The sequence below is a fragment of the Triturus cristatus genome, chromosome 3_1 (genome assembly GCF_964204655.1).
Source record: "Triturus cristatus chromosome 3_1, aTriCri1.1, whole genome shotgun sequence".
NCBI classification, from domain to species: Eukaryota; Metazoa; Chordata; class Amphibia; order Caudata; family Salamandridae; genus Triturus; species Triturus cristatus.
Window position 1 is genome coordinate 743,399,753 of NC_140583.1, and position 27,914 is coordinate 743,427,666.

General features: G+C 44.2%; 1 protein-coding gene across 1 annotated transcript in view; it reads left to right on the forward strand.

Annotated features, from left to right (window-relative positions):
- Positions 1-27,914, forward strand: part of LOC146860906 (mucin-5B-like) — an 814,361-nt gene that overhangs the window by 712,710 nt on the left and 73,737 nt on the right. Inside the window, exons 35-37 of the mRNA XM_085644901.1 lie at positions 6,449-6,626; positions 11,250-11,354; positions 12,854-12,894. Of these exons, the coding sequence (XP_085501027.1) occupies positions 6,449-6,626; positions 11,250-11,354; positions 12,854-12,894 (324 nt within the window). The remainder of the gene's footprint in view (positions 1-6,448; positions 6,627-11,249; positions 11,355-12,853; positions 12,895-27,914) is intronic.

Sequence of the window (27,914 nt, forward strand, 5' to 3'; positions counted from 1 at the left end):
TCATCACATTTCTTCACGTCACGGCGGCCATCTTGGTTTTGCATTTACTTCCTGCTTTCTCACATCAAAGTGTCTGTCGATCCCTGTGCTTTCTGTCCGTGACAAGCACACATTACCGGATGATCTTCATGGCCAAATGATGTTTGATGGGTGACTGACATTTATTATTTTATTTTTGTTTCAATGTAAAATATTGTCACTCATAGTATTTAATAGAGATGTTCACAATATACATTGTATGACAAGACATTCATTTTAATGCACTGTCTTTCTCATTACTCAGTAGCAGAACTATTACTGATTACTGATTCATAACATCTTGCTTTACACCATTGTATTTACATTTAATTGAACTATGTCTTCTTCCACAAATAATGTAATGCAACCGCCACCATTTTTACCAAATCCTGGTAAACCACTTATGCCGTGGCATAGATGGTATCGCATTTTTGAAAATTATTTAGAAGCCATTGACGCCACTGTATATTCGGCGTCAAGAAAAAACGCTCTCCTATTCAACCATCTGGGTAATGCAGGACAAGATGTTTTTGATAATTTACCTGTCGTTCCAGCACCACCTAGTGATGAAAGGTGGAATGTATATTCTGAGGCTTTAGCCAGATTGGGTAAAAATTACATTGATGAACCATCTGTAATGGTAGAACGTCATCTATTTTTTAAACGTAAACAAACACAGGATGAATCAATTGAGGATTATTTGGCAAGTTTGCGTGTTTTAGCAGCTAAGTGTCAATTTGATGCTCAATTAGATACATACTTGCGTAACCAGTTAGTGTTCAATTGCTATAATAAGAAAATACAAGAACGTAATTTAACTTGTAAGAATCCTTCTCTGGACGAAGTTATGGACATTGCTTGAAGCATTGAAAGATCCGTAGTTTCCTCAAAAATCTTAACACAAGATTCTGCCAATAAATCATCTACAAGCTTAGACGTTATGCAGGTTGATCCCAGTACCCCTAATGAAACAAACGTAAATGTTGTTTCCACTAAACTGAAAGCGAATGCTTTAATTGAAAAAAAAGGTTCATGCTATAGATGTGGGTCTAAGTATCATATGGGTAATTACGTAAATTGTCCAGCCCAAGCAAAACGGTGCAACACATGCAAGAAAATTGGTCATTTTTATACGGTTTGCAAATCGACCAGATTTAAGAGTAAACTTAATTGTATCAATGTTGAACAAAATGAACTTTGTAATGCTATGAATAATATGATATCCACGATTGAAATCAATACTTTAAGCGGACACAGGAAAAGGTGCAAGGGTCCTTTGTGCAGTGTTTTAATTGGTCCTATTGGGATTAATGTCATGGCCGATTCAGGGTCTCCTATTACAATTTTAGATGAAAAAACCTTCAATAAATTTTGGTGTAAAGTTTTTCTCAAAACCTCTGATGTCAACCCTAAAGCCTTTGGTGAATTTGATATCACAATGCGTGGATATTGTTTGGATTCTATAACATTTAAAGGTAGGGAGATTTACACAAAAATTTATGTTGCACTCAATGGGCGTGACATTTTAGGTTCGCAGGATCAGGCAGATCTTGGGATTGTCTTGAGGCCTGGTCATACTGAGCCTGTGGTTTTAGGGGATTTACCTATATCTTCAATTGTACATAACCCGGATAAGGTCGTTGAAAAGCATTATGACCCTGACTTAACAAATTTATTGCCCAAATATTCAAAGGTGTTCTCTGACAAGATTGGCTTTGTGAAGGATTTTCAACATACTATCAAACCCAAAAAGGATGCAGTGCCTGTCGTTCAAAAATGTAGACCTGTCCCTTTGTCTGCTAGAGAGGATCTGAAAAAAACACTTGATGATCTATGCTCACAAGATATCATAACACCTATAGAATCCTCAGAATCGGTTTCCGCAGCGGTTGTTGCTCGCAAAAGTTCAGGTGAGATTCGTCTATGTGCGGATTTAAGAATTCTGAATCGTAATATTGTGGTGGACTGCCATCCTCTACCCAGAATTCAAGACCTGTTGGCAAATCTGGGTGGTAGCAAATATTTCACCACAATTGATTTAAAATCTGCGTATCATCAGATTTCACTTTCCAAGGAGTCTCAGATGTTAACCACTTTTGTTACTCCTTTTGGTGTATTTATGTACAAACGCATGCCTTTCGGGTTAGCATCCGCTGCTAGTATGTTTCAACATCTAATGGACAAGTTATTTTCCAACATAGAGGGAATCTAAGCTTTTCAGGATGATATCCTAATTCACACTGCTACCCTAGAGTCACATTACTCCCTACTCAATAAAGTTTTACAAATACTTGAAACAGTTGGTATGACTATTAACAAAAACAAATGTAAATTTGTCACTCAAGAAGTGGACTACTTAGGGCATAATATTTCAGTTGATGGTATAAGACCCAAATTATCTTTAATCAAAGCCATTAAAGATGCTCCTAGACCTCATGATAAAGATGCGTTGAGAGCCTATTTAGGACTTAGTGAATACTATGCTCGCTTTGTTCAGAGTTATGCGATTATAGTCCAACCTTTCAGAAATATGTTTAAAAAAATGCGAAATATATTTGGTCCGAAGAGGCTCAGTTGTATTTTGACTAAGTTAAAAAATTAATTTTGGAGGCACCAGCCATAAGACCATTTTCTCATGGTAAAACTTGTGTTGTAACAGTGGATGCCAGCTCAAAAGGTCTAGGTGCAGTGTTAAGCCAGATTATTGATGATAATGAGTATACCATAGCATTTGCATCTAGAACTCTTAGCAGTGCTGAATTGAATTATAGCACAATAGAGCGAGAAGCTTTGGCCTGTTCCTGGGCTGTTGAAAAGTTTAAAATGTACATTACGGGGTTCGAGATTTCAGCTTTTTACAGACCATAAACCTTTAGTGTACATGTTAGGTGACAGTTGTTCAAACAAAGCTTCCTCTAGGTTGATCAGACTGTTAGCTAGACTGCAAGAGTTTAACTTTGAAATTAAATACATTCCTGGTGGCAAGAATGTCAGGGCAGACTGTTTGTCTCAGATTCCTTTGGAAGAGATTACTTCTGAGCCTTGTGAGAATCTGGATTCGGATGTGGTATTCACTATTAATGATTTGTCACAGATTAGTAGTTTATCTGAGAATGAATGGATTGAATGTGGACAGAAGGATCTTTGTCTGGAAAGGGTGATGATATTTCTAGTCCAGAGTTGGCCGGGTGATAGAAGCTTATCTATGCAAGACAAATATTTTTTGCAAGTTGCGTCAGAACTATCAATAGTTAATGACATTTTACTTAGAGATAATAAAATTGTACCACCTGAGAGTTTAAGAAGCAAAATCATTGTTCTTGCTCATGAGGGTCATTTAGGCATTTCAAGTGCTGCCCGGAAAATTAAGGATGTGTACTGGTGGCCAGGTATAGATGGTCAAGGTAAATCTTATATTGATAAATGTCCTGAATGTTTATGCTCTGATAAACATTGGCGAACTTCGACCTCCCTTTATGCCCAGTTGAGTGGCCTAGTGGTCCGTGGCAGAAGTTAGGACTTGACTTTGCTGGTCCTTTTAATTTGCTTCAAGGCAAAAATAAGTGTTTAATTGTTGTAATTGACTACTTTTCTAAGTGGTTGTATTTTTCTTTTGTAAAAAAATCAGATTCAAAGTCAGTCATTTCATTTTTACAACGTCTTTTCTTAATTGAAGGTCTCCCTTCTGAGATTGTTACGGATAATGGGTCCCATTTTATATCTGGTGAATTTGAAAATTTCATGAGTGAAGTTTCCATTAAGCATATTTTAGTACCTTTGTATAGCCCCTCTTCCAATGGGTTGGTAGAAAGAGCTAACAGGTTATTGAAAGAAGGAGTACAAACAGCTATAGCTAATAAGTTGGATGTGTACAGGTATATCAGTGACAAGGTCTGGAGTTACAATATTACTCCACATTCTACTAACATTTCTCCTTACATGGTTTTGAGAGGGAGGAAACCAGTTTCTCTTTTTAGTCCAGCATGGTTGAAAGGGAAATTAGGAAACAGTAATTCTCATGAAATTGCTTTGCAGAGGGTCAGGGAACGTGTGAAAGAAAGACAACAAACTTATAAAAATTATTATGATGTGAAGAAACATGTTAAAGTTACCTCTCTCACTCCAGGTGATTGGCTTCTAATAAAGAAACCTAAAAAGGTTTGCAGAGGTCAATAAAACATTTCTGAGCCAGCTAAGATAGTCAAGGTTTCAAAAATGGCTGTAATGTTACAGGATCGTGGTTGGTGGAATCGGAATGCAGTGATTAAAATCACAGAGGAACAGGCTAAAATAATTAGGGAGAAAGTGAAATCTCATGTGGGAACCCAATCTGTTTCTGATTGGTTCAATTTTGGTAATTTAAGCCATAGACATGATGAGCTTAGTAATTCATCTGACTGCTATTGTCGTTCTTCAAATAGGGAAGAGGGTGACAACATTGCTGTGTCTCCCCTTCCTAGTTTGTTGTGTGACAATGATACTTCAAATAATACTATGGGATCTGGTGACAGTAGGTGTGTGAGGAGTAGTACTAGAGTCAGGGTTTCACCTTTTCGTCATGAAGATTTTATTTACTATTGATATCAGTTTTATAGATATATTTTATGAAGACTGTATTTACTGCAGATGTTGATTACATGTATATATATATGATTTGTTTATTTATCCATAGGAAGGGGGGGGGTGTAATGAGTTGAATTTATTGTTATGATTTGTATTCATTGTATGCCTTTAAAAGTTTGGAACGTACTGATTTACAGGTTCTATGATCTAGAATGTGGGTTCTACTGTTGTTCATTTTACTCTTGAAACCTGTATGAGGATGTCGTGGGTCTAACTGCTTATGGAATAAAGCACACTTTTAATTTCTTCACTTGACTTCACTCTTGTTTCATTCCGAAGAGTTTACTACGCCCCCATTTTTGTGGGCCTAGCGACAAGGGGTGGAGGGTTTCCCGCCTCCGGGCGGCGTTTGTCCCGGGGCCCCATCGCATCCAGCTGTGCCTTCCCCGGCCCGGTCTTCATCGTTTTAATGTGAATAACATGTAAACAAGGAAGGAGAGGGGGTTGCAGTGACCTACGTGGGCTTTGAGCAATCAGGCTACTGTAGCTGCACAGCTCTATTACAGGCTGAAAATAGCTGCAGTTTACTCTCATGAGATTTCTGACTCCCGGTTTTACAACTCTATGGCTAATGGTGCTGCATTCACATTTGTAATGAGACCACACACATACTCTAGCATGGGAAGAAAGACTGGAATATGTTCAGCTGCTGTGATATAAAGTATGGGTCTCAAGGAAAGTTGTCAAGACAAGCACAGAGCCTTCTTTAAAAACAACAGTGACAGAGCTACAATGGGGTAGGGAGACGGAGCAAGCAATGATGGGGAAGGGAGAAGGGATGGACGGGGAGAGGAGGATGGGTGAAGCATCAACAAGGGGGGGGCGGGGGATGCAGGAGATAATAATTTTGATGTGGATAATATGTAAAGAAGGAAGGAGAGGGGTGAAGCAGCAGCAAGGGAGGGTGTGGGATACAGGAGTTAATAATTTTAATGTGGATAATATGTAAACAAGGAAGGAGAGGGGTGATTGCAGCAACCTGCCTAGGCGTTGAGTAATTGGCCTATAGTAGCTGCACAAATCTATTATAGGCAAATAGCTTCAGCTTACTTTAATGAGATTTCTGCCTCCTAGGTGGAGAGAAAGCTCAATAAGCAAGCGGCCCTACTCATAACTCAATTATTAATGGGCGGGTTCTATTTGACACATGCCAATTCTGCACATATTCACTCGAAACACTTAGCCCAGCGGGATGAGCCCGGGGTTTGAGTGGCAGTGGAGAGACACTTTGATGTGTGAGACATTTCTCTGAATATTACATTAAATCATGCACAAGAATTAAAAGGGCACAAAATCCCAAACCATGGGCAAGGCTGAAAGCAAGAAAAACACACACTTAGCTCGAGCTGGACTGAAAACAACGTAAAAATTGTGCTTATACACAAACAAAAATAGGCAAAAGTGAAAGGATGCAATTAATAGACTACTGCTCCGTGGGAGGGAGCAAGACACCAAAACAAGGGACAAAAAAAACGAATTACCCACATACATGCAAGCTTTTGGAAAGGACACGCAAACAACCAAATCAAAAGTGATGAGTGGGTTGTAAGCCCACAGAGGAGATACAGCATTGTCTTGGTCTGCATGGTCTGCCTTTAGGAGAGACCTAAAAAGGATGTTTAATTACGTATTACAGGCAAGTCAAATGTATATTTTAATAAACCATTCTGATATGAAGTAAAGCCTTAGACCCAAGGGTAATTGGGTATCATACGTATTTGCTGAAAATTGTAAAGAAATCTCACTACCCGTACTCTGTGGGCCAACACAACGATCTATCGTCCTAATGAATCTATACCTTCTGTAGCCTGGGGAGACTTGGCGAGAAGACTGCCGGGATTACACCTGCAACAGTGACTCTCTGGATATCAGCAGCGTGCCTCACCCATGTCCTCCATCACCCCCCGTTGACTGTAAAGAAGAGGGGCAAGTGCCAAAGATCCAGCAGCTCTCAACTGATCCCTGCTGCACAGAGACAGTGTGTGGTGAGTTAAGCTTGACAATGCTATAAAAACATAATGATGGTGGAAATAACAAATGGCAGAGTTTACATGTTTACATGTGGATCTCCTACTAGTAAGACTGCCATGGTGCAAGAAAAATACCTCTTCAAATTCAGACTAAATGTAGAATTCCTGTTTGATAGCCTGACAGTCTGCTTATGGTTGCCTTAACTAAAAAGATAATTCCCGAGTGAGGTGCCATAAATTAGTTGAGATGAGAAGTAAGTTGTAAAAAATGGTAAATCTCAAATGGGAACCTACTGAAATGCATCTTTTCATTGGCAATTAATGAGTGAGTAACAAGGAGAAATAAAGATATTTCTTCTCATTACGGCTCCTCTAAGAAGGCGTATCTTTTTGGCGCATTCCTAGGTCCACCACTTTTGATAAATCAGGTAATGTGTCAAAAACCATGGGAGTTGTGAGGGATTAGCCATGCAACGCCTTCCCACAGAAGAGTAAAGCAACGCAGCGATTTGTAATGTGTTGCGTTACTCCAGATTTATGAAGCCACTCAGGGCCACACAAGGTGGCCATGCGTGGCTTCATAAATCACATTTTAGGCTTGCGTCGCGCTTGCACCACATTGTGCAGTGCAAGCGTGACCTAACAAACTGAATATCTCTGGTTACTTTTCATTGACAGGAAAATGTGTGGTCTTGTAGGATGTGTTTTGTCCCACTCTGATATTTGTAAAAACAAAAATACAGCCGCTTCAAACTGTGCCTCTCTTTGATGTTTCGTGTGCAGCTGACTCGATGTGCTCAGAGAGATCAAGACCACTGTGAAAATACCATTGAATGGTTGTAGGCGTGTATTTTTCAACTTTCATAGCTAGTTTCAGTAAAATCGTGTGGACCAGTGCTTACTGGGAAATTGATGTTTAGTTGTTTACTGACGAACTAGTATAGTGTTTGCTGCATTGTTGATGTAGTTGGTCGTGATCGTTGGAAGGTTAATTGGATTATCAGGTATCTGACTTACTTAATCAGAGTGAGGTATGTGGTGGACCGCTGTCATGTGAAGCAAGGAAGGTGTAATGTGGTGAGATGGGTTACTTGACTACAACCTTCTCTACCTTCTGGACATTGAGGCATGATCGGATGTAGGAACTCCAGCATTTCCTTACTTGTATACATAACCTGATACGACTATGCTGTATTCACCAGTCCCCTACCTATTCATGAGAACCAGGTCTGAGAGTCATCTTTCTCTAGCTAAAATGTAAAGTTTTGATTGTTTGGTGCCGACCATCAATGATAAATTCTAAATAGCACGGGGAAAATCCCTGACTTTTTGGAGTAATGTATATGCCATTATTCCCTGGGGCGGCTTCTAAGCTAAGGTGGAGGAGCATTGCTCCACTGCTGGCAGAGCAGAAAACAAATACAAATAAAATGATAATAACCTCGTTTTTATAATTTATTTTTCTTTGCTACGGGCCTAGGTTATGACGTGCCTGAGGTCACAGGGGGGGAGTGGTTTACATGCTCCATGTGTGCATGACTGCTTAGCCAGCCGTCTCAGGCCACCCAAACAGTCATGCGCACCTTGCATATTCCTCACCAGGCTGTAATGCACAGCCTGGTGAGGAACATGCACAGGCTCCCTGTCCCCGTCTGAGTCCTGAACCACAGCGCTTAGACCAACCACACTTCTGCATTGCAGTGTTGTGATTGGCTATGGGGAGGCTGAGTGCTTCCTGGTTCAGACCTCAAGAAGAGCGGCAACACGACGGAGAGACAGCTGCCGTTTTAACGGTAAGTGTTATTTTTGGGGGTTTTTTCAAAGCCCCCCTACCGCGCCACCCACATTCTTGGCCAGCCGCTACTGTTTATTGCGAGTCTGTAAGGAATGCTTTCTTGTTCATCATTTGCTGTATGCCATCATCATGAAAGGTGCTTTGGATAACATTTTGGTTGAAAGAGATCCATATTGATACAACCACCCCTGATCAATGAAGTACCACCATAAAGAAAACCATAAAATAAATCATCTAGAACAAAATACCCATTTAACTTTACTTGGCCTGCATAACTATTCATGCTACATCAAATGCCACTATAGTGCATTCACACGTCCCTCCAGTTACACTTTCTGGATCTGTAGTTTACTCTTAACCCTTTTTTTAAACCTTATTCCTACCTTTTGGCCTAACAATAAACGTAGCCCTTAACTATAACCCTAACTGTGTCACTATTACTAAATCTAACACCAGCCTTGTACCTCAAGCTATTTCTAATCCTGGTGCATACACTTACCCTTTCTAGATGTAACATTTATTTTGATGAATTTTTAAAATATTGACTTAAATAACATTTTTTATTTATTGGAGAACTAAAATGCAAATTTGCTGTTTCAAATTGTATTTGTAATACTATCGTAGCTGGGGTTTTCTTTTTTCCAGTTTCTCAGTAGTGACATAATCTCAGTGTAAAGAGTGAATTCAGCAGTGGGGTCTACTAAAATCAGGGTTGCTAATTTCACATGCCCCTCACAACAAGCCCTAGCCTGTATCCATAATCGGATGATAGTTGTCTCTTGTGTGCTTTTTCGGGAATTGTGAATAGCCTTTAAAGAGCCAAGGTTACTAATGAATGGATGTGGTGTGTAATCATCGATTTTAGTACTTTTGTGTAGGGATGCAGTTTTCTTTGTTCATAGATGTGATGAAAACTATGAATAATCCTCATGATTTCTCAAAATGCGGCCAAACATTCAACCTTTACACCTAGAAACAAATCTAAAACTTTTTTTGTGACAAAACAATTTGAAGCTTATAGTGTCCATGGTACTTTTCCCACAGGGACTCTGAAGCAGCTTCTCCTGGTATATAGAGCACCTTACCAAGAACAAATAAATAAATAAGATTGTTTAATCTTTGCTCAGACACTGCAACTAATTGTGTTTTATGTTACTTTCGTTCAGTCACTGCAAATACTTGTTGTAAATATGTTGTAAAGCAATTTCCAGTAGCAATCTTTAAGTTATGGCGAAAGCCAGTATTAGGCATTCAACTCTAAATATGATATCAAGTCAGATTCTGGCTTTACTGATGCGCTAATGCTGTTGAACATTTTCCAATATAATATAACACCAAAACTGCTAATACTGCAACTATTCTTCTATCTCATCTTTTTTGAGAACACATTTTGAGATGAAACAAAAAGTGTAGAAGACCTTCGTTTTCTGTGGTCCTAATTGAAAAAATTCGATTGTTTTGTTCATCAACTAATTACAGGATATATTATTTTAGAATGTGTCAGGAATGCATGTGTATGAAGATATTGCAGGAATGAATGTGATGCTTGACAAGTATGTGTGATGTGTTTTCAATGAATGGTGTGGTGAAATTTCTCAAAACTAGCCATTAACAGATGGTTTAAGTTTCAAATCATTCTCATAGATGGAAGTCTAAATAAATGCAAAAATAAAATAAATTCATTGATTAATTCAAAGAAAACGAAGGTCTTCTACACTTTTTGTTTGATCTCAAAATGTGTTCTCAAAAAAGATGAGATAGAAGAATAGTTCCGGTATTAGCAGTTTTGTTGTTATATTTGCTTAGCGGCCTAGCTTTAGTGCTTTCGGCCCACCTCCAGTGTTGGTATTGGTTGAACATTTTCCATCATCGGTCATTGGCTCTTAGTCTAATTTCCTGCAGGAATGGTTGAGTGCAAATCCGATGTGGACGCTGATCATTGATAATCAGTACAGAGCCATTATAGGCATTCACTACTGCTAATCAGCGGACAATCAATTGCAGGAATTAATTGGTGACCACTAAGACTTACTAAGTACCACAGCAGTGATGTGAGCCAAAACAAAAACAAAAAACTGTGCAATATCTTTTGTACACGGTATAAGGCTGACTTTTTGCACTGAATTACAACTTTCTTTGGTGGTTTTAAATGAGGAATAACATGCAAAAACAGACATGTACTGCAATACTCTGTGTAATTTCATTCAAGGAAGACCTGGAAGAAATGTATCATACAAAACTCGGAGTGCGAGTGCAATCTACACTAATCCCATAATGGGTCCCAAAGGAAAAACAGACTCAAAAAATAGTTGCGCCCGACTGGCCACTTTGTGTAACACTTGGAATGAAGCCTTCTTTGTGAATCTGTTTTAAGCACTGCTCATTCAGCAATAAAGCAATCGGTTTCAGCCGTGCAACAACTACTATTACTGCAAACGCATTGCTGGCAATGCTGCTTGCATTCAGGAACAATCTTAGATTGTACTAAAATAAAGGGTACTTGGGCGTTTCTGCTTGAGGCACCAGAACATAAGTAAGAAACTAATAAAATGTGCTCCCTACATTTAAAAGTAGGAATGTAATCTCATTTTTGGCTCATATCTACTTATGGTCATTGTGTGCATTTCTTTTAATATCATATGTCATACTGGAGACCAGTGTGCTTTATCCAGAACGGAGGTTCACTGTCACTTAGACATGTCTGCTTGGGTACTCGTTTCAAGATTATGCTGCTGGTAAAGGCATGGAGCTTGAAAGGTTAAATTGACTTTGGTACGTCTCATATTCGATCGAAAAAGCGTGTGTTGGCTTCCTGTATAAAACTTGTTTTTCTCTCTTTTTAGTGTGTGACATAGAACAGTGCAGCACCGATATTCTGGTCTGTAACCTGGGATTCAAGCTGAGAGTCACGTTTGTCCCTCACTCCTGCTGTCCGAATTACACCTGCGGTAGGTACACTCTTCAACCAGCCACCGAGTCTCAGCATTCAGCCATGTTTAAGGCCTTCCTCCATCACTTCCGTAAAAGCACGTCACATACGGGAGTTCGTTGGACTGTGTAAACAGCAGGGTCCAGATTTACCAAACGCTGGCACTGTTAGCTTGACTGAGAGCTTGACTAAGGGGAAGGTAAACGCTTTGCCTGCACGTCTTCTTCCCAGACTTTTGTGTTTCACTTTGAAGGGTTCACACGCTCATGATCGGGAACCTCAATTTAAAATAAATAAATAAAACACCCCTGCAGAAAAGCCAGGTCCTTTGGGATACGGTAAGGCCCTGTCATGGTGGCAGAAAGACTAGCACCATAGAGACAGAGTCGCACCCACTCATGGCGGCAGAAGTTGGGAGAAGGACATTCAGCTACCGTAGGCTTGGGTTGTTTCCTAGGGTCTATTTGTAAAGTTGAATATTACAACAGTTCTGCCTGTAAGAGATGGTTTTTCGCCCTGCCTAAGTACACCCCGTCCCCCCATGGGACCCATTTAGAGATAACTAGTTAGCCAGCAGCCACAATCTTGATGACTGTATGGTTAAGATTGACCCTATAGAGCGCTCCACTGCCTTTTAATTAGGTTCACACTACCACACACAAATACCATGCATATATACATATCACCTGTGTTTAAGAGGTATTTGCATATCCCTACCACAGATGACATTTTAGACAGTGGTGACCCTATCTTGCATGGTTCTATTAGCACAGAACAAATATACACTGACTCCAAATGTATCGTAGTGTTACCTTCTTCTGGTTGTTTCCTATCACCCCCCCCTCCTCGCCCCCCATGTATCCAGATCCTTCGTATTCTCCTATAATAAAACGGAAAAGCATATGCATAAAGCAGCAGGGGCCTAGTGGGGGTTGGGAAGAAGATGAGACTATCACAATTAGGAGCACTTTCTACATGGTGACTACTACCATCTGCAGTCATTGCAGTGCTGCAGAAAGGAAGGTGGCGACAATGTATCTGACTTTATTTAATAGATTAAGGTACATTGACTTGTCACATATCTCAATACATGTAGAGCTTTTTGTGTAAGCAGGTCCTCAGTGGTGGCTAGCGAATGCTGTAGTTAATGTGTGCCACCCACGTCAAGGGTAGTTCTGGTTCTACTAAAAATGCAAGACATTCCTCCTCTCTGTGTAATCCAACCGTGCACCAGTATGCATGCCCTATCCTCTCTTATCAATCTTGGGCTAAGTTTAACCGTCTAAATAGTCTCCCAAACTGTGTAAGTTTATGTAAAAGACTTTATCTTTGAAACGAAATGGGTGCCTCAACATGGGTGCAACTTGTAAGATCATGTAATGTGTCAAAAATGAGCTTTAACGTGCCTCAAGACAATCATGTTGTTAAACCCTTAAGTAAATACGAGAAACACTGTTGTTGTTCAAAGCGATATCTGACCCTTTTATTATAGCTTTCTTTTCATTTTCCTCAATACAGTGCCCAAAGGTGTATGTGTTTCATTTGGCATGGAATACCAGGTGAGGAAAGGAGCTGGTGTCTCACACCCCTTACTTCCACTGTCTATACTTCATCATCTCCTTTTCTTCTTCTTCTCCTTCTTCTTCTTCATCTTCTTCTTCGTCTTTTTCTTCTTCTACTTTTTCTTCTTCTTCTTCTCCTTCATCTTCTTCTTCTTCTATAATAATAATAACAACAATAACAATAAGAATAACAAAAATACTACTACTAATAATAATAATAATACCACTACTACTAATGTTAATGGTATTAACAATACAGCCAACCCAACAATAATAATAATAATAATAATAAAAATAATAATATACACCTGTTTACAGTTGTGCTCAATGCCTCAAACTTGTAAATGTTCTCAGACCACCCAGATTATTTGGTGCTCATTTTATCAACTTTAGAAGGATGAAAGGCTGAGTAACATGTAAAACTGTCCTACCTGACAGGGTTACAGATGAACAGAGCAACATCACAGGTTCATTGAGTTCATTCAATTGACTTTCAGGATTATGGAAAACTATGACACACATTTGAAAGCCACTCTGCTTATATTTCTGGAGGCCTAGAAGATGTTGGAAGCATGAAGGTTTCCTATCCCCTTGATCCTACATATAGCATAGTAATCACATATTATTCAAGCCTTCCATCCATCACTTTTTTGAATACTTTAGTGTGCTGCCCTGCGGGGGACGGGTATGTCCAGACGAGGGTCTAGTGAACAGTGTCACTGGAACCAAGCTATTCCTGGCTGATGAGCCCTAACTAGGGCAAACCGCTACTGGGTTGTTTGTGTTGCCGTTCAGGGATTACATGGCCCGGCAGTTCAGGCTGGACTGTTCCTATATGACGAGGGTCAAGAATGATTTGCATATGGCTAGATCCCAACCAAAAGTGGCATGGTGTGCAAAATAACAATGGACTGGGATGTGGCCCTGGGTAAGTACCTGCGGCTGAGATTAATTCAAGCTTTCCATCCATCACTTTTTGTATGCTTTAGTACATGGGTACTCACAAACTTTCTCTCGGGGCCAAATTTACAGTGTGGTTTGTGGTGGAGGGCAGCACCGGTGAGGGTGTGGTCAGTGGGGGAGCGGGCGGGGCTAGAGCAAAAAAAATAACTGTGACCATGAGGTTGAACACAGGCCCCTGCAGCGGATGCCTTCATCCACTGAGCCACCAGACCCAACATACACACATCTTTCTCTTTTTATCTCTCTGTCTCCCTCCCTCTCTCTATTTCTCCCTCCCTCTCTGTGTGTGTCTCTCTCTCTCTCTCTCTCTCTCCATCCTCTCTCTCTCTCTGTTTCCCTCTGTCACCCTCTGTCTCCCTCCCTCTCTCTCCCTCTGTCTCCCTCCCTCTCTCTCCCTCTGTCTCCGTCTGTCTCCGTCTGTCTCCCTCTGTCTACCTCCCTCTGTCTCTCTCTCTATCTGTCTTGCTCCCTCTGTCTCCCTCCATCTGTCGACCCCCTCCCTTTGTCTGTCTCCCTCTGTCTGTCTCACTCCCTCTGTCTGTCTCCCTCTGTCTGTCGCCCTCTGTCTGCCGCCCTCTGTCTCCCTCTTTCTGTCTCCCTCTGTCTCCGTCCCTTTGTCTCCCTCCATCTATCTCCCTCTCTCTCTCTGTCTCCCTCTGTCTGACTCCCTCTGTCTCCCTCCCTCTGTCTCCCCCTGTCCCTCTCTCTCACTCTGTCTCCCTCTCTCTGTCTTCCTCTCTCTCATCCCTCTGTCTCCCTCCCTCTGTCTCCCTCTGTCTCCCTCTCCCTCCCTCTGACTCCCCCTGACTCCCTCCCTCTCTCTATCTCCCCCTGACACCCTCCCTCTGTCTCCCTCTCTCTCTGTCTCCCTCTGTCCCCCTCTATCTGTCCCCCTCGATGTGTCTCCCTCCCTCTGTCTGTCTCCCTCTGTCTGTCTCCCTCTGTCTTTCGCCCTCTGTCTTCCTCTCTCTGTCTCTCTCTGTCTCCGTCCCTCTGTCTCCGTCCCTCTGTCTCCCTCTCTCTCTCTGTCTCCCTCTGTCTGCCTCCCTCTGTCTGCCTCCCTCTGTCTGTCTCCCTCTGTCTCCCTGCCCCTGTCTCCCTCCCTCTGTTTCCCTCCCTCTGTCTCTCCCTCTCAGTCTGTCTCCCTCTGTCTGTCTCCCTCGCTCTCTGTCTGCCTCTGTCTCCCTCCGTCTCCCTCTCCGTCTCCCTCTCTGTCTCTCTGCCTCTTTATCTCTGTCTGTGTCTGTCTATGCCTCTATCTGTCTGTCCCGGTCTCTGTCTCTATCTGTCTGTCTGTCCCTGTCTCCCTCCCTCTATCTCCCTCTCTGTCTCTGTCTTTCTCTGCCTCTATCTGTCTGCGCCTGTCCCTGTCTCTGCCTCTATCTGTCTCTGTCTGTCCCTGTCTCTATCTCGGTCTGTCTCCCTCTGTCTGTCTGTCTCCCTCTATCTGTATCCCTCCCTCTGTCTGTCTCCATCTGTCACCCTCTGTCTGTCTCCCTCCCTCTGTCTCCTTCCCTCTGTCTCCCTCTATCTGTCTCCCTCTATCTGTCTCCCTCCCTCTGTCGCCCTCCTCCCTCTGACTGTCTCCCTCTGTCTCCCTCTGTCTGTCTCCCCCTGACTACCTCCCTCTGTCTCCCTCCCACTGTCTCCCTCTTTCTCTGTCCCCCTCACTGTGTCTCCCTCTGTCTCCCTCTCCCTCAGTCTCCCGCTCTCTCTGTCGCCCTCCCTCTCCCTCCCTCTGTCTCCTTTGTTTGTCTCCGTCTGTCTCCCTCCCTCTGTCTCCCTCTATCTGCCTCCCTCCCTCTGTCTGTCTCCCTCTGTCTGTCGCCCTCTGTCTCCGTCTCTGTCTCCCTCTGTCCCTCTGGCTCCCTCCCTCTCTCCCTCCGTTTGCCTCCCTCCGTCTGTCTCCCTCCGTCTGTCTCCTCTGTCTGTCACCCTCTGTCTGTCACCGTCTGTCACCTCACCCCACACGTGTGGCAGCCTGGGCTGAGACAGCTTCCCAGGCACACACACAGCCACACCCGAGTACTTCACAGGTCCTTAAAAGACCATTTACTTGTTAATGAGGCTTTGTTGTATTTCTCCTCTTAGTGCCCCTGCATCTCCACTCTGCTGGAATCGCCCGGGCCCCATAGAGCAGAGTGTCTCGGAGTCCGTGCAGATGCGGCGGTGTTTGCTGACACTCTTTACATTTTTCTTTTTTAAAAACACAGGTACAATGTCTGCAAGGTCCGCTGGCTGCCAAGGAAGGCTTGCCGGGCCACTGGCGGCCCGCGGGCCGTATTATGAGTACCCGTGCTTTAGTATTTCACCCTAGGTTGGACAGGTATGCCCAGAAGTGAGTCCCCGGCACACTGTGTCACTGAAGCCAAGGTATCACCCGGCGAATGAGACCCAATTAGAATGAAATCGGTCCAGGGTTGCTTTTGTTGCAGATCAGGAAGGACCTGGCCTGGCAGTTGGTGTTGGACTGTTCCCTTTGGAGCAGAGTCTAAACTGATTTGCATATGGCTAGGTCCTAACTGAGGTGGAATTGTGTACGAAGTAACGATAGCCTGGGATGCGGCCCCACAGAAATCTTCCATCCATCACTTTTTGTACAGATATGTAGAAGGGGAAAAGCCGTATTACATGAGTGTGACCCCACCCCACTAGTCAGCAGCTCAATTTAATAAGTGGACAGTTCTCAGCCTCACAAAGTACACCTTCCCCTGGATCGGTTGCTTCATTAGGGCTCGCGGCTCCAGCAAATTCCACTGCCCACACCACTATCTCCGTATGGCTCCACACATGCAAAGATCTTGGAAATGGCCTGCCTGTGTTCTGTTCTGTATGCTATATTTTATACCATGAGTTTCTTGATAACGATATTTTTACTCTGAAAGAAAAGTGTATAACCCAAATAAACTATCCAGACATACAGCATCAACATATTAAAGGAAACCAGTACTACTTCATTACTTTTTAAACAAGCATTTACAATGCAATGGTCTCGGCATTGTTAAAGTTAGAGCTATGGGCTTGCTCATGACATTATTTTTGTTTATGTTTTTGTTTTTAAAACATTTAAAGAAACGGCATTGTTATTTACAATGTCAATAGCTTAATCTCTCTCAAATGCGAGACCTATTGCATTTGCACCCACACACAGAGCCACACACACAAAGCCACCCACACACACAGAGCCACACACACAGAGCCACCTACACAGAGCTATTCACATAGATCAACCCACACACAAATAGAGCCACCCACACAGAGCCACCTACACACACACAGAGTTACCCACACACAGACAGAGCCACCCACACATAGAGCCACCTACACAAAAAGCCACCCACACAGAGCCACACACACAGAGGCCCACACATACACACACACACACACATAGAGCCTCCCACACACACACAGAGCCACCCACACTTACACAGAGCCACACACACACACAGACATGCTGCTGACTTTAAACATTGCATTCTATTTATGTTCTTACCGTCTATTCTGTAATTCCCTGCTGAGGAGCACTGTCATTCTGTGTACTCAGGTGAGGTAAAATTGTAGTCCTTCTGCTATTTTTTAAAGATGTCCCGGTTTTTGGCTTTAAAATGCTGGTCACCCTACCATAGGTAGTCTTTCGATCGCAGTTGGGTATGTATTTTTTGGGTAGTTTTATAGCGCGATCTCGCAACACACAAGTTCACAATCCTATTTTTAGGCAGGGGCAGATTCAATGATTTGTCCTGAATCACAGGATGTGGTCCGTCGGCTGCGCTGCCGCCTCTGGTGCAGGAAACCAGGGTTCCAACCTCGAGGTCGGGAACACATCCATGTGGCTGAATGGGTTTAAAATAGTTCAGCCACCGACATAGTCTCTCCCAGGATGTCCTTAGAAAGCTTTCTTTCTTTCCGACTCACACGTCCCGTAGCTTGTTGAAAAGTGATTCTTGCACGGGGATCGCCGGATGGCGCACTGGCGCGCACTGTCTTTGCAGCGTGGATTCACACTTCTTTCGAGGGATGTGGGTGGGTGGGAGTGCTGTGGCAGATGACAGCTCCAAGGGGGGCAGCCCGAGAACTACCTTTCGGTGACACTTTTGATGGAAGCTGAACAGAGCACGAGAACAGTTTTGAGGAGTCGAGAACCAGAAATATGTTGTATTTTAATGCCGCTTGCACTGTGCTTACAGCATAGTCACATAATGGGCGCTCGGTGTCGCATTTCTTAAGCTTCTGAACCTTTGGGTAAAATTCAGTCCATGCCAAACTCTGCAGCGCGCCCGTAACTCACTAGCTGAAAACACCAACACTCCTTCTTCCTGTGACTTCTCAAAAGAAACCAATGGGCTATTCAGAGACTAAAGGGATGGCCGTTGCCGAGTCTGTGATGTTACCATTGACGTCAAAGGATGCATGATGTCACTTCCTACTTCCCTGAAGGGAAGACAACATCAACCATTCTTCAAGCAAGTACAGAAAGACGCTTTTAATTTGTTTTCAGAATGGAAAATGTTCTGACAAGAAAAAAGAAGGCATTTGGAATCTGTATTTTTACAGACGGCTTCCTATATTCTTCTAATCATAAGCAGTCCTTTTCTGTTTTTTCTGTTCCTTTTACCATGTCACGTATATGCAATTGTTTTTTTTTCACGTTGCAGTTGCCAGAGACAGTGTATTAATGAAGATAGTTTATGAAGGGAACCTGTGTCTTAATTTCACAGTGTAGTTCAGTGATAGTTCATACTCATAAGAGCTAGTGGGTCGCAGCTGAAGCTTTGTGCTGTTCTTGTTGTAACTGCAGGAGTTTCCGCTCGACCACAGCGTGCAGCTCCAAGCTGCTGCAGGCTGATGCAAGCCCGTGCCACATTTGTGTGAGTGACTCAGCAGCGCCAGGCTGAGGTGTCTTTACCTAATTGGTGTGACATAATCTGATTGGTCAGTGTGTGCGTGCAACCCAGATGGAGAAAATAGCCTGACGTATGCGAGCTTCAGCACTGGGCCTCGTATGATTGGGCCTCATATGAGACTCTTTTCTCTTTAACCAACCAGGTCCTGCTCACCATCGAGACCGTTCCTCGTTAAAGATAACAGAGGTGGTTGCCTCAGAAACCCCAAGTTTTACTTCGGCAGCTCAGCGCCTTCACTCCAGTTGATCTAGCAGTTAGAGATACCACCCTCTTGCTTTGTCCACATCCAATTAGCAGAGTATTAAACAATACGATCAATAGTGACTGGGGCAAATCAATACGTTAATTCTAGGTCAGAAATATATTTAAAGGCTTATTTCAGGAAATCTCAAAAGGCACTATGCAGCGCGCCCGTAGCTCACTAGCTGGAGCGCTTATTTACCTTCTTCGTTTCCCCTCCTCTCCCTGGAGACTCGGCTCGGCATCTGTGCAATGGGACTCCCTCTCAGCTGTGAAGAGCCCGAGCAGAGAACAAAGGAGGCTGCGGGAATTGGGAGCTGAGGCTGCATTCCGTCCCATCGCGCCTGCCTTCCTCGAAATCCAGCAGCAAGCGCGTGGGGACTCCATCTCAGCTGTGGGTGTGAGGGCGAAGCGTCGACTCCTCGGGAAGAGCCCGAGCAGAGAACAAAGGAGGCTGCGGGAATTGGGAGCCGAGGCTGCATTCCGCCCCATCGCGCCTGCCTTCCTCCCCGGCTCACATAAAATAAACACGAGAACGTCCCTGTAAAAAAACAAAAATACAAACACGCCCACCAGTGTAAAAGGGGCGGGGCTTCAAAAAGAGAAAGAAGCGAAAAAACATGCCCCTGAATCCGAAAAAGACGGGGCTTGTTTCGACAGACAAAGCTCTTCTCCAATGGCTGACCAGCATTTAAGAGGCCAGCCAATGGAGAAGAGGGGCGGGTTCAAGCCCCACTACTGAAAAACATGAAATCTCACAAGCGAGACTGCGCAAGCGCAGCCTTCGCTAGCCGAGACCTAAAAAGGGCTCAGTACTGAACAAGTATTTATTTATTCATTTGATTTCTAAGACAGGCATACACATAATTGAGTTTTGTAGACAGACCTTTCCAAGGGTGATGAAATGAAAATTGTGAAGTGTGGCATTTTTGCAAAACTTTAATTGCAGATGAAAATCCTCCTCCCTCCCTCAGTGGTGTTTGTTTGTGTAAACCAATTTCCATAGAAATTTTCTCCCAACAAGATTGCGTAATTTATGTTTATTTTCCTCCAAAACCACCTAATTCGGTATTTTGTTCAACATCTTATGTTTCCAAAAAGCTTTGCAATGCGGGTAAACTTTACATAGGAAGCAAAGTTGTACAAAAAATAACTTCACACGGTTTGTGAAGTTGCATCATCCCAAATGTGCAGCTTTATTTTATATGGCACGTTGTATCCTGCCAAACACAAACTAACAATAAAGTGTATCAGCTGTCATTCTCCCTCCGTTGGTCCCATCTACCATGACACACACACAGCCACTGCCGCTGCTCACACGTGTCCATCAAACTAGCATGCGGAGGGCTCCATTATTCAGCATGTCTGTAATCTCGGCTGCAATAAGGAAACCCATTGCAACGTCTGTCTGTTGCTGCTCCCCTGCATGCCCAAGTAGAGAGAGAGAGGATGATGCATCAACATCAGGGAGAAAAGGCCAGCATGATGAGCGTCGATTCACCATAATGCACGTGGTAGTTGAAGTGACATCACATACCCCTTGACCTTATTGACATCACAGGAAGTGGCATAATATTACCCCTCAGACCTAACTACCTTCTTTCCAATGGAGTGAGCATATCACAGTGTACACCAAACCCAGGAACGTCGCCTCGGCCTATGTTGGCAAAACTCCTGCACATTTGCGATCAGGACGCTATCCTGTGTGCTGCTTGCTTGAAGTACCCCCTACTATTGGAGGACAAACACGTAATGATATTCCCATATTATACAATTGCGGTACAATGTTAATGCACCACGTTTCTTGAGGTCAAGAAGCATCCTAGCCAGTTGAGGGTTCAGTATTCTCTGCTATATCGTGCAAAACTCAAAATCATGCTTTGAGGCGAGACTCACTTTTTTACTGATCCCAAAGACATACGGGAATGGCTAGACAAAAACTTTGATGCTTCCTTACTACGTTCAATTGCTGGGACCTCTGGGTCCCCCCAGACCGCAACAGAAATGAAGAACCCACACACGGAGTGAACCCATCTCCCTCAGCCCCAAAGTCGCTCTCATTGACAGCTCCAGACCTGGAGCAAATCACTGAAAATCCATGGCAGGCCCTGGTGGCAGCCACACACCTGGGTGTGGAAGCTGCTCTTTCAGACATGGGCAGTGGTCCTCACATCCTCTCTACGGATGGAAGTTCGGACTCCTCCCAGGTCAATGCTCAGACCACTCCTGTTCTCCCTTTGGTGACACCTCAGACTTCAGAAACTATAATCTGATTCTCATTATCCTCGTTTTTATCATTGCTTGTCAATTTACATGCGGCTATATTGCGCCATTGCTGTCACTGTGCTCTATCGACCTTGTGGCACTGCTTACTACATGCAAGAGCGTGAGACAGGGCCACACCTCCCGCAAATTGCTGCATCTGCATTGCATTGCTGGGCTCCATCACATTTCATTAATGTTTATAGGGTGGCTTGCTATGCCCACTCTTATCTTCCACCACAATCACCCCCACTCAACACAACCTGTTCTTACCAACACCTGGTTTAGGCAATCTACTTGTTGATAGTGACTCTTTTTTTTTTTTTTTAGATTTGGGTAGAGACATCATTTTTATTTATCCAAAACATAGCATCAGAGAAAAGTATAGCCTTAACATCAAGCATTCTACATGAGCCAGAGAAAGATAAACAGCTGTCTTCACATTATCATACTCAGAAATTGTAGCACATCTCTAAGACAGTATGAGCGAACAGTTGCATCCTGCTAAAATTACCAGAGAATATCTAATTACAATTTCTCACTGCAGGATACTTTACATAGCACTCAGGCCCACAATTTACAATTCTACTCGGACCACCATCATCCCTGAACGATGGTCCTCGACCTCCATATTCCTGCTGACGCGAAACCTGATCCTGCCCAGCACCAGATATAACAAACATTTTTAAAATGATTTTTACACAGAGTTTGCAATAGCATTTACAATGGATGTCACATTCAAGCTTGTCTGTGAAGCGATACAACAGTTACATATCTCTGAGCAGTGCCCAATACCCTCACTAGGTCTAATGCACAGGTTGCCTACCAAGATAGGCAAATAATGTAGCTCGATGATGGCTTCCAGATCTTACCCCTCATCCATTAGTCGCAACCATTCGACTCAAAGAAACATAACAGTGACCATGTAACATGAAGAGGGAGGGGGTGGTCCTAAGGGAGGCGGAGGCAGGGATTGGAGCGCACTTTAAGGTCAAAACGATCTGATGAAGGGTCTCGATTTGTACAGCCCGAATAGGGATGCAGTGTGCTGAGCATTGCGTCTATCACTGGGGCGAAGAGGGGGTGGTCACATCTGTCATTTGTGCAGCAATGTATTGTTGTAGGGGTCCCCCTATGTTCTCAGGTTTGGAATCAGTGGGCATCAGGTCCCAGAACGCAGCAAGCTGTTCCTGGCAAAGTTGATAGAGGCTCTTCATGTTTCTAGTTACATGTTCTTCCCGATTGCACAAACGTGACTTCGCATCAGCAAGAGCATGTTCTGGGGAAGCACATCAGGGTGCGCACCACACATGCATGGCTTGTTCTTCACCTTATTTCAATACTCATGCACCAGGGGTACATTGATATGGATTCGCTCAGGGACACCCTTCCAGGTAACAGAAACTTTAATAGAAAAGGAGGGGCGATATGTTCTTTGTGAGGGATGCCTCAATGGTATCCCCATCTTACTCGGTAGCATATGCGCTTCCAACGCTGACTAAGACACGTTCTGGGTGATGCTTTTCCGTTTCCTATAACAGAAGACTTACTTCCCTTGGATCCTGGGAGGAGACTACAACTGCATCCTCAATATACAATTAAATCGCTCCCATCCACCCCTTTCATGCTCCCTTCACCTTATGCCTAAGCAAGCTGGTTCACAGATTGGGTGGGGAACTGGGTGCTAGTGGACGCTTGTAGAGCCCTCAGCCCTTAACCCTACGACTGGGATATCCTCCTTCTATTCATCTGATTGGATCATTTAATGTGTTCCCACACACTGCCATCCTCCTTACACACTGCAAATTACCTAGGCAGGGTAGTGTCTAAGATGCTCACACCGTAGATATGAAATGGGGTTCTCCTGATCCCCTCACTCCCACCTGGCACCTACCTGTGAGTGCCTAGAAGACACAATATTCTAAGAATCTCAGAACTCACATATTCGTAACTTCTTTACTGAAACCAACAGCATTGCCTCTAATAAGCTGCTTGAATGGGATGACTTCAAGGTTGTCATGCGCTGCATTTGCATTCAGGAGGTAATCAGAGTCTGCCGTACGCTAGACAAAGAAATAGCTGAGGCAAAGTAACGCCTGACTTTGCTGGAGCGTCAAGATGAACAAAACCCCTTCCGTCACTCTGTTCTGGAGGAGGCTAAATGTGAACATACTTCTATTCAGGAGCGCCTATGTTGATTCATCCTTACCGCATATGCAGGCAAAACACACATGGAAGGTAATAAATCAGGGCACCTCCTTGCCTGACTGATCTGTCATGAACACTGGGGTATCCCATCATTGAACAGTGCTCCCCTTAGGGTGTTGCGCTATATACACAACAAAACAACATTACAGCGTTCTACAATTGCTCCTCCCATTTGTACAAATCCTCAGGGGTAGATCATGGGGACGCCGATGACTCACTCCTTGACAACCTGCCCATTCCTAGCATCAACACGATGGCCCAGACTGCCTTAGATGCAATTATACCTTTGGCAGATGTCAAGCAAGCAATTCAGGACCTAGCCATGAATAAAACCCCTGATGTTGATGTTCTACCTGTAGAATATTACAGTGCACATGCCAAAGCCCTTCCACCTCCTCTAGCTACACTATACAATGAGGCACTCCTGCTGGGTTAACTACCGTTCTCCCTCCAGGAATCTTTGTTGGTTTCTATTTCCAAGCTCCAACAGTATCCTACCAATGTGTCATCCTACTGTCTCATTGTTATCATGGGGTCATACTACAATATGCCGGTAAAGGTTTTATCTGCCCGATATGCCCAAATATTGCCAGATCTCATCCCCCTGTTAAAAATGTCTGGACTTTGAATACTTCCAGAATCGACTACGGCAACATCTTCCACTTTGGGCTCCTGGAATATCTGCCGGCCAGGCTTCAAGTGGTCCAAAATAGGGCAACCTGCCTTATGGTAAATATACAATGAGAACACGGATTGCTCCCTACCTGCGGTCCCTAGGCTGGCTGCCCATCAGGAAGATAGTTAAAGTAAGGCTCTTGTGCTAGTGCATGGTGCAGGTATCAATCTGGTGCTTCTTATCTCGGAGCCAGATTTGGATTCTATAATCCTACCAGAAAGCTGAGATCTACCACCAAACATCTGGCAGTGATTCCCAGAATTCAGCACGTAAGAATGGGTGGAAGGTCCCTCAAGTATATGGGCTTAGTTGCTTGGATCAGATACTGTAGGAAAGTGCCCCTTTTTAAATGGTTACCCCCACCTTTTGGCTGGTATCTTGTACAATTTCGACTGAAAGTGTGCCGGGTTCCTGCTAACCAGATCTTCAGCACCAGTTTTCTTTCCCTAAACTGTAGTATTGTTCCACAATTGGCACCCCGTTAGGATCCCTGTAAGTCCCTATTAAGTGGCAACCCTGTTACCTAGGGCATTGGACCTAAAGAGGTTTCCTAAGGGCTGCAGCATGAATTCTGCCACCCTAAGGGCCCCCTCACCAAACTCATACAATCTGTCATTGCAGCCTGTGTGTCTTCGTGCAAAGTCGACATGGCACCAATCACTGTGGGCCATTCCTGCCAGCACTACATGTGGTATAGGTGAATCACCCCTATGGCAGGCCTTACAGCCCCAAAGCAGGGTGCACCCATGTGATGGCATATCTGCGAGAGTGGAAATGTCCCATTGATATCTAAGTTCACCCTTAAATATTACCAGTGCATGCATAATGAGTACATGGACTGGACACTCGTCATTACGAGTTCCCCAGCTACATGATGGCTTCACTGTATCCTAAGGTGGGTGGTACCAAACACCTCATCTTAATAAACCCACACTGACGCCAGTGCTAGATTGATTAATAAATGCACCCAGAGGGCACCTTAGAGGTTTCCCCTGAAAACCTACTGACTATTAGTGTGTTGAATGACTGGCCTCGACCAGCCATCCACCATAGACAAGTTTCTGACCTTCTGAGGTGAGAGCCATCACTCTCAGAGGACATGAACAAAACTTGCTCCTGGGCAGAGGCTTTCACATCTCCACCAAGCAGGATGGGCATTCCAGGGTGGGAAGCTCCAACGGCCTTCTGCCTTTGTGATGTGACCCTGGGCATCACCAGATAGTGGAGTTGCCACCCCCTGTCCTGACCCCACTTTTTGGCAGCAAAACTGGTGGGAAATGTAGTTAGATTAGGAGGTGTGCCCACTTTAAGTCAGCACCCAGGCTAGGGTGGGCCAGCTGTTGTGGGACCCATGTTGCAAATTCCTTCATGTTATTTTGGATGGAATTTGTATTCTAGGGACAGGGATATGCCCACTTTCCAAAGGAAGTGGTCATATAAAGGGTGTAGACAATTGGCTACTTCCTGTCACTCCCAACACCCTAATTTTATCATTTAGGTGGCACCTCTGAACCCAAGATTCAGATTTGACGGATCAATAGAAGAAGTACGTATAAGAGTTACTGCGTCACGAGAACTGCAGCAGAACTTTGGACTTTGGCCAAAACCTGACTTCCTCAGCCCTCCCTCAACAATTGCAACAGAGAAACTCATCCTGTGAGCTGAAGGACTACCAAAGCCCTGGGTAGCCTGCTAGCACTTCAACAAACACTAAAAGTCTCCTTTGGAGTAGAGGAGTTGCTTGCCTGCAGTCTGCAGGCACCAGCAAGTTGAGTCTGGTCCACCTCTTAACAACTCCCTGGCTCAAATGACGCCGCAGACGACCAGGAGAAGGTGATCTTGCTCTGGGAGGTCAGATCTGTCTCCTCATCAACTATGAAGACACAAGGATAAACAGGAGCCATGCATCACCAACCACTGAGGTACTGGACGCCCTGCCCAAAAACACTGACCGTGAGTGTCCAGTCCATATCCTCACTACACATAGTGGTACTCTGGCTGTAAAGCAGCTCTGCTGACCTGGTTCTCTGGCTGCATTATTTTGACACTTCTATAGCATGTGTAGGCACACATAGCATTTATAACAATTTAAGGGACCATCTGCCGATCCTTTACACCTCACTCCCGGTGAATCCCCTGGCTACTGCCTCGGTGTCGGCCCCTATCCTGAAAGAGTGGGTCCCAAAACTGCCCAGGTGTAAACCTGCCTTCTGCATGTCTAGGCTCAAGACCCTCTTGAACTGGAATATAGTGAGGGGAGTCCCATCTGCATGCACCAGTAGTGTACCCCGCGCCCTCTGGTCATTGTGCCAGAAATTTCTCTAGATTAGCAATGGGGCAGCAAGTACTCCCTTCCGCCCCACGCAATACCACTCCTTCACCCCTGCCTCCCTGATCAGTTTTGGACCAAGGTATAGATATCAATAGGGAGTCACCCTGAAGCAGCACGTGGGCCAACTGGAGCCCCCCTGACGATCCATTTTGTTTTTGCTACTAATTCCCCTATCCTGAAAGCGCCATAGAACGCTAGACAGAAAGCTGTCTGGAACAAAAGTGTCTCCCCAGCTGAAGTGCACACCTGATGTAAAGCATCCATCAGCGTGGTCAAAGTTTGAATAACTATTGGTCACCTCACGTCAGGCTGTCCCCCCTGTAGGTGTTGCCATCCTGTTAAGGCTTTCCTCACTATGAAAGTGCTAGTCGGATCCCTTCTCTCCCTAGTTTTTGCAAAGAAGGAAATGGCTGCCATATGCCGCCTTGCTGATGCCACTGAGCACCCCTCCTCTCTCATGGCCCTCAAATAAGAAATGACATACTCAGTGTCGTGCCATTTTTCTGGCCAATTGTCGCCAAAAAAATAGCAGTATGCCCTAAACGCCCCTTCGTATGCCTTCCTGGTCCTGGGTGCTAGGCTACCAGCCACAAGGTCCGATAACTTAGGGGCACCAAGTTGCCAAAGTTGTTCTGGGAAAGGAGATGGGTTTTCCTCCGCCTCTGGGTGATGAGACCTGAATACTTGCATCTTAAAGCGAGAGAGAGCATCAGCAGCGTGGTTTAGGACTCCTGGCACATGTTTGGCTCTAAACAACAAATTCATTCTCATGCACAACAGTATTATTTCCTTCAGTAAACACAGGATCATTTTACATTTTGCATTTTGATTATTTATGCATTCCACCACAGCCATGTTATCGGACCAGAAAACCACTGATTTTTCCTCAGTTGTTCTGGCCAGAATGTCAATGCAACCAGGATGGGAGAAAGCTCCAGGAAGCTTATGTTTGTTGTGAGCCCACTGTCCGCCCACCATGCAGGCCAGCATTGTGCAACCCATGCTGTACCTAGAAGGGCACCAAAACCCTCGCTACTTGCTGAGTCAGTCGTCAGACCCATCTCCGGGCTGGACCTGGGGGGAGCGGGCCACACAACCCTACCATTGAAATCTCGCAGAAATGCTTGCCAGATCTGCATGTCCTGCTTGACCTCACTGGACAGTCTGGTGTGATGAAGTTGAAGTTGAAGTTAAAAGTATTTGTAGAGCGCACTGTGACCAAGCGGTTTCCTGGCGCTAAAAGATTACAAGGGGCAGAGGGAATAGCAAGGGTGGTCAGTGAGGGGGAAACGCTTGGGCAAACAAGTGAGTCTTGAGTGCCTTCCTGAAATGTGGATAGGTGGCAATAGATCTAATGGAGAATGGAAGATCGTTCCAAAAATGAGGGGCGAGGACGGAGAACCTAGTGCTGCCGGCTCTAGACTTACGAAAG